Raw genomic sequence first — 13419 nt, 5'->3', positions numbered from 1 at the left:
GTGTGCAAGTAACATGAGAGGAGCCTAATAGGTTAAATCTGAGCAAACTTTAGCCATCTTAAAGAATAAATGTATTGTCATTTTGTGCACTTCTTGGTAGGCATTGCAGTGGGTGTAGAGAAAACACAAAATAAAGCTTTCTTGTTCAAAAGACAGTGTTGGTCTTTGTCTGGATGTACATTTAATATTATTGTATATAATACCGCTCATTATGAGAAATACTGCATTATGTAATTTCCATTGTTACAGTTTTGCTGCATTTGTCTAACTACAGAAACACACATTTTTGCAGTTGTTTTCTGTGAGTGACACAGACATTGCCCAATTACATGGGTATACACTGAAAATATTGTTTTGATTATTTCATGTGAATTTCCAAAATTTGTGTCCACTGAATGCAAAAGTAAGAAAAAACATTTTCCTCCCCGCATAATTTTTTTTCACAAAACACATTTTTTATCTGTTAATTTTTTTATTGTTTTTTTGACTTTAAATAATGAAATATCAAGATTTTATTTTAAAGATAATTTGTTTCAATTTTATATTTTCTAATATTAAAACTTATGTTGAAAGCAAAACCATTTTTTAACAGTTATTGACTATAATGTTAATATGTTGTCTCATAGGTCCCATTAAAAAAACTAATTTGTTAAGTTTTCAAGTAATAATAAAGAATTCAATTATAAGTAAATTGTGAAAATATTTAAGGAATTGGGTTGCAACATGAGCCTCAAAGTTCACCTTTTAGATTTGCGTTTGAAAATTTTTCCTGAAAGTCTTGGAGCAGTGAGTGAAGAGCAGGATGAAAGATTCCATTAGGATACCAAGGACATGGAAAAAAGTTACCAGGGACATTGAGATTTCAGTATGATGGCGGACTACTGCTGGTTGATTCATAGTGATGCACCAGAAAAAAATAAACAACTAGCCACCAAATTAGGTGACAAAAGCCAGAGAAGTTATATGTAAGTCAATGAGTGTGTAATATGGTTTTCTTTGCATAAATTTCTAAAAATATAACATTGATTGAATATATTTTTATTAAATTATTTTAGACCGTTATTGCATACATGACTATACTGTGTAATTTGACAAATTTTAATGACCTTTTTTCAGTTTTGTACTTTCAGCTGTGACATGATAGAAACATGCTAATTATATTTGTATTGTGTTCATGAATGCAAATAAAAATAACTTAAAACAAAATGGATTTATTATAAATTTATCAATTTTGCAGACCTTTGTTATTGTGTGATGGAAAGCAAGACAAGCAAATAAACTTTATACATTTTTTATGGGAAAAATCATAAAGTAAATAAAAATCTCTGAATGAAATTTGTTAGTAAGCAAATGGACCAGACACCCCACAGGCTAGAGAGGGATTCTACTGCTTTGCCTGGGTAAGCATCTTTTCTCACTCCTGTTGTACTACCTACCCCGTTTGTCTACTTTACGTTAATAAAATTCTTCATTTTCCAGAGCCTCCTTGGTTATTTCTGGGTTTGTTGTTTACTCAGAATTGTCCATTACAGGCCGCAATGTTTAAATTGGAATGGAGAGGTTCTGCCATATTCCAATTGTTTTAGACACTTTTTGAATAGCTAAACTAAGAAAAGTTTGGGAAATTCTGTGTTAATGATGACTAGAAGGCTTCACCCCCTGCTTGCTTCGCTTGCCAACCCCCAGGCCTACGCTACGCACCAGCAACTTCACGTCTCTGCTGATTGCGTATGTGGATTTCACTTTTTTCTCTTTTCACTGTTTCATCATTTCACCGAGTAATAATTTCCATTTGTTAGCGTTAATGCAATCCTTACTATCAGTTCTTTGAGACTTTCAAATCTTAGTACTTGTATTATCTCTAGCCTGCTCTGTATGTGTACCGCGCCAATGTTTTTTAAACCCCTTTATAATGTTCTACTTTGTCTTTTGTCTTTGTCTTTTATTTCCGACCCTGCTTGCAGCTGAGAGCGCTGGAACTGTGTCTGACAATAGCTTTCACACAAATGAGAAGTGATTGGACTGTGGGCGTGGTTGTAAATGTTTGAGAGGAGTGCCTCTGAAAGAATTCTGCTGGATCTACTTTATCAATTCCTTTGAGGATTTTAAAGACCTGGATTAGGGTTAGGAAGTACTTTTTACTTTTGTTGTTGTTTGATTCCAATTTGCCTGGGCAGGTTGCTTCTTGTAGGGTATTATTATACACTAATTTTAATTGTTTGTTTTCAGTTTGTCCATTTAAGTAGACTAGACTTACAAAATGCCTGTTATTTGGCACTTGTCTGCCGCAAATTGCCATCCTGTATATGAAATTTAAAACATGATTGGAAGGCACTTGCAATTTAAAAGCTTTCCTAGAGACAGTACTTGCATTTTTATTTCTTCACTTTTGATCTTCTAGTCAAATTCATGAAGGAAAGTACAAGGAAATATGTCTGTAGGTCTTGAATTTGATGGAAGAGAGTGTGAGATGGAAAATTGGTAAAATGCTGGCAGGAAGAGCAAATAAGTGTCCAGAATCATCATGTGTGAATAGTAAGTGAGTATCAATGAAGAATATCTTGTTGAAAACAACAGAAGACATCTCTTGCTAGATAAAGTGACCATCAAGACAAAAGGATGCATAGAGGTGGAAAGCTGGGGTAGAAATTGCAAATGAGGAAAAGAGGATGTGCTATATGGAGTGGTAGAAGGTGATGCAGCAAGCTGTAAGTATGCAAATGCTAGAAAAGCAGTTGAGCTGATAGGATGCAAGAAGCTAAGAGATCTTGATTTGCAAAGTGACATGCAGAATGAGCAAAAAAAGAGAAATGTGTTTAGGATTGTGAAGCAGATGGCAAAAGAAAGACTGTATACAGCAGGTGTAAATTAGTAAAAACGCTGAACAGAAAACCACATTGACAGTAATAGGATTAGGGATACCTGGAAGAAATACTGTAAATGAGAATTTACTGTAAATGAGAATGAATGGGAAAATTATATTCATTGTGAGAATATAGGAAAGCTGATCTATATGTTTTTGAATAAGCTGCAGACACATTTCAAAAGATTAAGATAAGTAAATCAGTTAATCCAACTGGAGTGATGTTGGAAACATTAAATGAATGGGATGGTCCAATCTTTGAACCTTTTCAACTTGATTGTATATGAAGGAAGAATTTCTGAAGATTGCAAAAGAAGCCTGCCAGTTTCTAGTATACAAAAGATACATAAAGCGATCGGGCTTTTAGATCAGGTGATGAAGGTGGTTGAGAGAGTGCAAGAGAAAATGCAGTTTGGTTTCACATCTGAAAAGGGACCAACAGATGCATTCTTTGTTGTAAACTCAGAAAATGGCATATAAAATGGTGTTAATGATGATGTACATCTGCACTCATCACTGCCATAAATAAAAGTTCTTTAGTTTGTACTCCCAAAGCATCAGTGATGCCTATTATTCATTTCTTTCTTATTAGTGGGAGGTTCTGCAGAAATATTGAGAGAATGATCAAGATACACTTCAATGGAGGCTGAATTGGCTAAATGTCAGTATAGATCATTCTTAACTGGAAGGAACATGTTTTAGTATTCTATGCTAGTGACAGACTTTCAAATTGATTAAAAATTTACTTTATAGATAAAAAGTTAGCAATCGGCTACATCAGGTATTGTCTTGTTCTCCATCGTTAGTTTGTTTTTATGTACTGCCTTACTTTGGTTTTGCTCTTTCAACCATGTTCTTAGAAAACACTGTGTCATGGCACTATGCTAAAAGCCATCTTTAAATTGAAAACGAAGATCTCTGTTTTATTCATTCTATAATGCACTCGCGTGCCAAGTCTGTTAAAATGCATGCAGTTTCTAAAAATTATATTTTAGTTAATGAGTGTATATATAACAACATAGTAAACAATCTTTTCTTTTTACTCAATATCTTCATAACCGGTATATCTCATTTAATTGTACCTTTTGTGAGACATATGTACTGTAAATTGCTTTTATATTCAAGAATATTTTCCTCTTTTATATTTAATGAAACATAATATAGGATGAATTTTTGATATGAAGGGAAGTGCTGCTAAAAACCCCAGGAAAGGTCAATTATATGTGCCATCTTTTTTTGAGAGTTGCCAATACACAATGCAGTAGTGATAGATATTACAATTTTTTTTTCTCTTGTAAAGCATAATGGTTTTTACAGCTCTAATGCAAATTGCGAGCATCACTGATGCTAACCCCCTTTTGAGACCAATTTTCAAGTTTCTGTACAGGTGTGCATTCACCCCACCAAAAAGGCTACGAGAATAAATTATGCATCGAAACGCTCATGAAAAAAAACACCATCAAGTTTTTTTGTTTACACCAGCACCAACCACTCTGCCATCATGTTTTGGATTAATAGTCAAGAGAACACTAGTCAAAAATTCCAAAAAGCTGTGCATCTAGGTTTTGACGTTTTAATTATGAAAGCTGTGAAAGCTGTGTGTATGAGATTATATATTGTTACACATGTGCATCAGAAGATCACCCTCCAGGCTCATCAGAGGTATGTAATACCACTCTGGGACAAGGGGGGGGTGGGGTGCTGTCGATAATGGTATCATCTTTTTTCTTATCCACGATACTGAGAAGAGGCCCAATGAGAGCAACTGACTCCTCCCCTTCTGATTGAAGCCCTGTAAAAGCTGGACATCCCAGAAGGAGGCATCTTATTTGGATTGAGCAGGAGCTCCACCAAGACAGACTCGCTCTACTGAGCCGTAATCTTGTAAGAGACCAGACCTAAGGTGACTATTGCCCTTTTGTTTATGCTGTTTTTGCATCCTCTTGTGCCTATTTTCTTTGTGATTAATGGCACCAGATTAAACGGGACGACTCAACTGACACACAAAGAACAACTGTTTGGACTCCCCCTGTGTCTTCCCTTGTCCATAATATGCTAGTACTGACAATAAATGTGGTTTTATTTTTGTTCAATTTTCATTGTCTTATGACATAAAATATTCAGATGCCTAATTCTTAATCAAAACTCTACCAAAATGAGACAGATAGATAAAATTGTACCATGGGAAGATTATGTTGCTATAAGATTACTAAAATCAAAATAGTGGCTTGTCTCATTTTAGGAGAGTTCTGCTTAATAGTCTACCAAATCTATAACAAGTCTACAGCTATTAATTTCTGCTTTGAATAGAGTTACTTATTGAAAAAATATTGTATAAGTCATGCATAATTAGGCCATTTCTAATTTTGAAGTTTATATTCTACATAAATTTATTACACCATATCATTTAAACGCATAAGACATAGCATAGTGATTAACATTCTGAGCCTGAGTTCACATCCTTGCAAAGTCACTTTGTTTAGTTTGCATATTCTTCCTGTGATGCATTTGTTTTATTGGGGTAGTCCAGCTTCCTGTTTCATCTCATTGATGTTTATGCATGGTTAATTAATAACTCTAAAATTAGTTATTGAGTGAGTGTACCATGTGATGGACAAATGTATCATCCAAGGTTTTCCCGTGCCTTGTGCTGATTTTGGTGGGATAGGCTATAGAAGTCTGTGACCTCAGGTACATTCTAATCAGAAAATTGACGGTTGCATGGTCATTGAAAGATGTATATATAGTTAGTTTATAGATAGTTTATCTATTTGAACAAATACACTCATAAAAATATCCATCCATCCTTTTTCAAAAACAGCTTAATCCTAAAAATCAAAAGCATCCATCTGTCCATTTCCCAACATTCATGTTTTAATTCAGGGATGTGGCTTGCGTATCTGCCTCATTCTATCCAAGGAGTAATAAACAGAAAACATCGGCCAGTCCAAATTGGTCACCCATCTATCACAGGACACTATGCACATGACCACACAGAGCTAATCTAGAGCTGTCAATCAACATAACTTGCCCTTCATTTGGATATAGGGGAACCACAAGGAAAGGATGCAAACTCCACACAAATCATTTGCGTTAAGATTTGAAGCCGGAACCCTGGAGTTGTGTAGGTACAGTCCTAGCACTATTTTCAAACCTATGGTGTATCTCTAGCACTACAATAAGGTTAGATTACAATGCTCAGTTTAAAGAAAAAATAAACCTTCAATTTTACTACAAAATTATGAATTAGGAAGTACACTCTACAGTTGAGGATCACTAGTTCTTTCGGCTCCCTCACTGTATATAGTATCTGTATCTTGGTACACTGCAAAACATCCTTCTTTCCAAGCATCAATACATGGGGTTGATTTTTTGTTTTTATACTGTTTGTTTTAGTTATATTGCTTTTGATACGATTGTTGCAATTTAATTGCATGGGCACTATGCTTGTATAATATTATTTTGATGAAGATATATGATGAATTTGGCACCCAGTCTATATTGTTGAGGTGTGATTCTGAAATCGGTAAATGGGTCTATGTATTTAAGATACAGATATTAATAATTGTATTGGAGAATTATCTTTTTTTTTAAACTGACACTAGACTTAATGTAGTGTCAGAGATACACTATATGTTTGAAAATAATGGTACACATCTCTGTTATGTTCTTCTCTAAGTCAGTGTACTTTATATTCTAATATTTCTGATGGTCCTAACTACTGTGCCAACCTGCTTTTGTTAAAATATAATAAATATTCAAAACTTCCCTAAAAACAAGGGCCCTGCAACCCTGATTTGGATAACAGAGGTTTGAGAAAGTATGCATTTATAATTAATGAATGTAAATTAAGGAATATACTTAATGTGTACTTAAAAAAAGATAATATATTGTGATAGCTTGTGTTTGACTGGTGTCTTTATCTGTTCCTACACAGATCCCAGCTGGCTTGACTGGATTCAGCCAAAAAGAAAATGAATGGATGGTTACTCTGTCCACTCTACAAACAGTAATAGTTATATAATATAATTTTGAAAATAAATGTCAACAATTAAGGAAATTTGAAGTAAAGGAATTTAAATAAGAGTGCTAATCTTGAAAATCAAGTTTGATTTAATGTACATTTTTTTACACACTCTATAGACCATACTATATGTAAGAATTCCAAAACAAATATGTGCTTCCTTTCCTATTAATGTGCTACAGGATGTAAAGATCAAAGTGATTAAAAGGTAGAATTTCTATTGATTGTATCTTTGCAGAATGTCAGGAGAGCTGTTTGAAGCAAGTAATGTCTAATTACCTGTCAGTCATCTGTTTCAGCCTGAAGGTAGGCCGCAAAGTTGTGAAAAGCCATTATAATTTCATTTCCTCTTTGGGATTGCAGAGATACCAATATGTCATTCAGTTTTAGTATTCTCTCAGTGTGAACCAGAGACAACCTCAGCTTTGACTAACAGGTACTTCTGTTTGAATTCTTATCGTGGAATACACGATAATTAATTCTAGAAATCTAAAATCTGTAATAACTCAAAGGAACAAAGAGGCAAATCTTATTCAATAGAACATTTTAACAGCTTTTTAACTACTTCTTTTTATTTCGCAAACATTGTTAATCAGAGAAATAGTGGAATTGAAGGATACATGCTTAGAATCTGCATGCAACAGCATGCTCCTGTGACTGCATGAAACACTGTAACAGTTGGGACCTTTAATGTGCAATAAAAGTAAATGGGTGAGGAGTGTTGTAATTAAAAACTGTGAATATAAATGACTTGACAAAAGTGTAATCATTCCTTTAATACATGTTACCTGGACCTTAATAAAATGGTGATTGGCAAAGTAAAATATTGTAAATTTGTTTGAATCTTGGCTCTAGATTCCTTTTTCGTACAATTAATACCCAGGATAGACTGCAGAACACTTCAAATGCCTTGATCATAGCCACACTGATTTCTCTGTTTGCGTTCTTTCACAGAGCTTCAAAGACACTTTTCAAAGATAATTAGAAGAAGCTAAACTCATTCTCACCCTCAGATCACATATTTCTCCAGGTCTCAATAACCAACAAACTTTTAAATCTCTCTTCATCTTCTCTAACAGCATTTTTTCATACCTACTCTCACTTTTTCTCCATTCCTATACAGTCATATGAAAAATTTTGGCTGAGCTTTCCAAGTAGCAACTTCCTTTTAATATATGACGTGCCTTATGGAAACAGTAGTATTTCAGCAGTGACATTAAGTTTATTGGATTAACAGAAAATATGCAATATGCATCATAACAAAATTAGACAGGAGCGTAAATTTGTCCACCCCAACTGAGATATTACATCAATACTTAGTTGAGCCACCTTTTGCAAATATAGCAACCTCAAGATGCCTCCTATAGCCTTTGATGAGTGTCTGGATTCTGGATGGAGGTATTTTTGACCATTCTGCCATACAAAATCTCTCCAGTTCAGTTAAGTTTGATGGCTGCAGAGCATGGACAGCCTGATTTAAATCATCCCATAGATTTTTGATGATATTCAAGTCGGGAGACTGTGATGGCCATTCCAGAACATTGTACTTCTCCCTCTGTATGAACGCCTTTGTAGATTTTAGAACTGTGTTTTGAATCATTGTTTTGTTGGAATATCCAACCCCTGCGTAACTTCAACTTTGTGACTAATGCTTGAACATTATCCTGAAGAATTTGTTGATATTGGGTTGAATTCATCTGACCCTCGACTTTAACAAGGGTTCCAGTCCCTGAACTAGCCACACAGCCCCACGGCATGATGGAACCTCCACCAAATTTGACAGTAGGTAGCAGGTGTTTTTCTTGGAATGCGGTGTTCTTCTTCCGCCATGCAAAGCGCTTTTTGTTATGACCAAATAATTCAATTTTTGCCTCATCAGTCCAAAGCACTTTGTTCCAAAATGAATCTGGCTTGTCTAAATGAGCATTTGCATACAACAAGTGACTCTGTGGCGTGAGTGCAGAAAGGGCTTCTTTCCCATCACCCTGCCATACAGATGTTCTTTGTGCAAATTGCTCTTAATTGTAGAACAGATACACCATCTGCAGCAAAATGTTCTTGCAGGTCTCTGGAGGTGATCTGTGGGTTGTCTGTAACCATTCTCACAATCCTGCACATATGCCACTCCTGTATTTTTCTTGGCCTGCCAGTCCTGGGTTTAACATCAACCGTGCCCGTGGCGTTCCATTTCCTGATTACATTCCTTAAAGTTGAAACTGACATTTTAAACCTCTGTGAGAGCTTTTTGTAGCCTTCCCCTAAACCATGATACTTAACAATGTTTGTTTTCTGATCTTTTGAGAGTTGCTTTGAGGATCCCATGCTGTCTGTCACTCTTCAGAGGAGAGTCAAAGGGAAGCACAACTTGCAATTGACCACTTGAAATACCTTTTCTCATGATTGGACACACCTGTCTATGAAGTTCAAGGCTTAACTAGCTAATCCAACCAGTTTGGTGTTGGAAGTAAAAAGTAATGAGCAGTTAAATAAATTCAAATCAGCAGAATTACAAGGGGGCGCACATTTTTGCACAGCCAGTTTTTCACATTTGATTTAATTTCACACAACTAAATACTGCTTCAGTAAATATCTTTGTTCAGAAAACAACACAGATGTTCCTAGGAAATGAAAGACATACCACTGTTATCTTTTGTGTTGAAAGTAGAGTAAATTATTATGCAGGCTGAGAGGGGATCCAAAACTTTTTCATATGACTGCATATATCACTTTCTCTTTCCTTTTCTGTTGCACACCTGATGAAGGATATACATTCAAAACAGTGTGTCCTTTAGCCTTCTTTCCTTTTCAGTGTGGAAACAATCTTTAACCCTTTTTCCACTAAGTATACAATAAAGCATGAAAAGTGCATTCTTACTTACTGTATCATTATTTGAATTACACAGTAGCTACATGGTTATAATGGTTGCACTGTAGTTATTATAGTGTAAGTTCATTGAATTAGGAGAGATACAGTGTAAAGTGTTGCTAAATGATTACACAAATTTACAATGAGCCTGAACTTTAAAATACTTTGCAAGAAGGCGCTATATTTGCGCCCGGCCCGACACAGATTCACACTGGAGGCACACATATAAAATAAATAAACTTTTTATTTTCTTTAGCTGGAGGGCACGTCTTCCCCGTGTCCCCCAGACACAACACAGTCCCAAAAGCACCAACAAAACACCACACTCATCTCTTTCTCCCACCACCACTCCTCCTAGGCAACCTTGTCTTCCTCGACCCGACTCTGACCCCTGAGTGGTGGTCGCTGGCTCCTTTTGTTGGGCTCCCAGAAGTGCCCCCTGTTTGATTGCCGACATCTGGCTACATTTCCAGGTGTGACGAAACCAGCGCTCAGAAGGGTCCAGCAGCTCCTGCTGCATCACCCCCTGGCAGCGCATGTGGAACCCAACGGGGCTGCACAACACTTCAACCCCCATGTAGCCCTGCGGGAGTCCAAAGCACCGCTGCAACCCAGGGAGGCTGCCATCTAGCGTCCAGGGGGAGATACTGGTTTTCCCATCCTTGCTTGATATGCTGGGCCCCGGCCGCCTGCCACAACTTATATTATGTCACAGTAATTCTTCCCCACTCTGAAAATTCAGGAGTAACCTGAATCAAAAACATCTTCTAACAAAAAAAATATTAAACTACAAAAAACTAATATGGGGTGTGTGCTTTGCTTCAATAGATATATACTGTACAGTATATACAGCTGTTACTGTATACTCAATGCCTAATGAAATAAGAAAATATAGATTTTTCATTCATTCTTATTTCAAAACTTTGTTTTGTAATCATAATAAACATAATTATATGTTAATATTGTCTAGTTCATTAGTAAAAGACAGTCTTTAAAGACTAAGAAAATGTGACTAGCTATGTACAATGCTAAAATTCTGGGTAATGTTCAAACTTTGCAGATGCCCTCACATGAAAAAAGAAAGCCATCCAGTGGGCAGTGAAGTTAATATGTTTCCCCCTTGTGAATCTTTAAAGACAGTGATTTTGGTCTCTATTGAACAAGAGTTATGAATGCTAGTATGTGCTATGCAATATTGGAGAATGCTTGAGAGAAGCAATATTGCCAGCTTACCTAGGCCATTATGACACAAAGGTTGACATTGTGTTGTTTGTCTGTCCACCACTGACACTTATGTCTTTTTTAAATAAGGCTATTAAATCAAAAGGTGGCTAAAACATTTCATGATCAACCTTACACCCCAACTGTTCATGCAGATCTTTTTTATAACAAATAGTGATCTAAATAATGTAATAAATAAATAATTATCAATCTTGATTAACCTATATTTTATAATGCACATTTCATACTTTAGCCAACCCCATTTAAAAAAATTACATAATGAGATTTTTCAGTTTTTTAATTACTGTATTCACTTTAAGTGATCCAAAGACCTTCTAGTTCTAAAGAAAGAGAACCTTTAAAAGATACTCACCCGGTAGTAATCAGTGCTGTACACATCTCTTGACATCCCAAAATCCCCAATCTTGACAAGTAAATTTTCCCCAACAAGACAATTACGTGTTGCTAGGTCACGATGAACAAAGTGTTGAGAAGCAAGGTAGACCATCCCGGCTGCAATCTGCTGAGCAATATGTAACATCTGAGACTGGGTCAGCTCACTCAGGCGATTGTTTTGTCCGTCTGCCATTAACACTGCATCAGGACCGTGGGCCCTACAAAAAAAAGTAATCACAGAAGAAATTGAAAATACTATTGCATCCTACCTGGAACCAGAAAGCAATTAAGAATTCTTGCAGGATGTTAATCTCTATTACCCAAAATGTGGAATTTTCATCAAGGGAGATTATATTTTAGATAAACAACACACTACTGAGGCCTTATCTGGAATAAAGTGTACTAGCCAACCCGTGGCATAGCATACATTCCGCATAATTATCAATGTGAACAGTCAATGTGGCTCACAGCATGTGGACTGTAGCACAGACCAAAGAGAGTGAGGATGTGTTTGGTGATGTGATGGGGGTGGGCACATGAGCAAGCAGTGCGCATGCCTCAAGAGCGAGGGTGGACGCGGAAAGAGGCTGAGAGTTGGTGGGCGGGGCTCTGTCGTGTGTTCCCCATGGTCGTGCGACTTGGTCGATTATATGTACAGTGGAACCTCGGTTCATGACCATAATTCGTTCCAAAACTCTGGTCATAAACCGATTTGGTCATGAACCGAAGTAATTTCCCCATAGGATTGTATGCAAATACAATTAATCTGTTCCAGACCGTACGAACTGTATGTAAATAAAAATGTTTTTAAGTTAAAAAAAAGTTTTTAAGCACAAATATAGTTAATTATAGCATAGAATACACAGCATAATAGTAAACTAAATGTAAAAACACTGAATAACACTGAGAAAACTAACACTGCAAGAGTTTGCGTTATAGTACTACGAACCGCTTGCTAGTTTTAAGCACAGAGAAAAAAATTAACATTTGAAAAATCCGTAATTTAATAAACATCCAAGAAAAGTAACATTGCAACAATGCACGCGTGCACCTGTGTGTTTGTGTGTGTGTATCTCTCGCACGCCTGTGTGTGTGTCTGTGTCTCTCTCTCTCGCGCACCTGTGTGTGTGTCTCTCTCTCTTGCGCGCCTGTGTGTGTGTCTCTCTTGCCCACCTGTGTATCTCTCTCTCGCACGCCTGTTTGTCTCTCTCTCGCACACCTATGTGTGTGTCTCTCTCTCGCGCGCCTGTGTGTGTGTCTCTCTCTTGCGCACCTGTGTGTGTGTCTCTCTCATGTGGACTGTAGCACAGACGAAAGTGACTGAGGCTGTGTTTGGTAAGTTGTTGCGTGCGGGCACATGAGCAGGCAGTGCACATGCCTCGAGAGCGACGGTGGACGCAGGAGGAGGGTTACAGTTGGCAGGCAGGGCTCTGTCGTGCGTATGCCATGACGCGGGAAGAGGGTTAGAGTAGGCTGATGGGGCTCTGTCGAGTTTATTCCATTGTCTTAGTGTTGGTAGGCAGGGCTTTGTGAGTTGGCAGGCATTGCTCTCTGTCTTGCTTGCCCTCAGTGTCTTGCGTGCCCTTAGTGAATTATATAAAGTGTATACTTTTGGTTTTCACATTACAAAACAGTTACATAGCAGTGCTAGAGAGAGTAAAGAAACTAAACTAGACTAGACTGATTCCAGATCTGCAAAGTATGAGTTACAATGAAAGAAAGAATGAGTTTAACCTTTACAGTTTAACAAAAAAACGGTTAAGAGGTGTTTAAAATTGTGCACAGAATAAATACAATGAATCCCGACTGTTCACTAACAACAGAGAAGAGAAAACCTATTAATAGCAGATTTCACACATATATTGGAAGGATTTTTCACACAAAGAACCACAGATATATTGGAAAAGTTATGAAGTGGTGTGGTTGACAATAGAACTTTAGGAATCTTCAAAGTTCAACTTGATTTTTATTTTTTGAAAAATGTAGTGGATAGGACTTTTACGTTTATTAGAGTGAATGGCCTGTCCTCATCAACACTGATATAATGTT

The 13419-nt window shown here is 36.7% G+C and overlaps 1 protein-coding gene across 1 annotated transcript in view; it reads right to left on the bottom strand.

Annotated features, from left to right (window-relative positions):
• Window positions 1–13419, bottom strand: part of ntrk2a (neurotrophic tyrosine kinase, receptor, type 2a) — a 245226-nt gene that overhangs the window by 44902 nt on the left and 186905 nt on the right. Inside the window, exon 15 of the mRNA XM_039750595.1 lies at window positions 11348–11588. Within this exon, the coding sequence (XP_039606529.1) occupies window positions 11348–11588 (241 nt within the window). The remainder of the gene's footprint in view (window positions 1–11347; window positions 11589–13419) is intronic.

This window comes from Polypterus senegalus, chromosome 4 (assembly GCF_016835505.1).
Source record: "Polypterus senegalus isolate Bchr_013 chromosome 4, ASM1683550v1, whole genome shotgun sequence".
Taxonomy (NCBI): domain Eukaryota; kingdom Metazoa; phylum Chordata; class Cladistia; order Polypteriformes; family Polypteridae; genus Polypterus; species Polypterus senegalus.
This window is presented reverse-complemented; position numbering and strand designations above follow the sequence as displayed.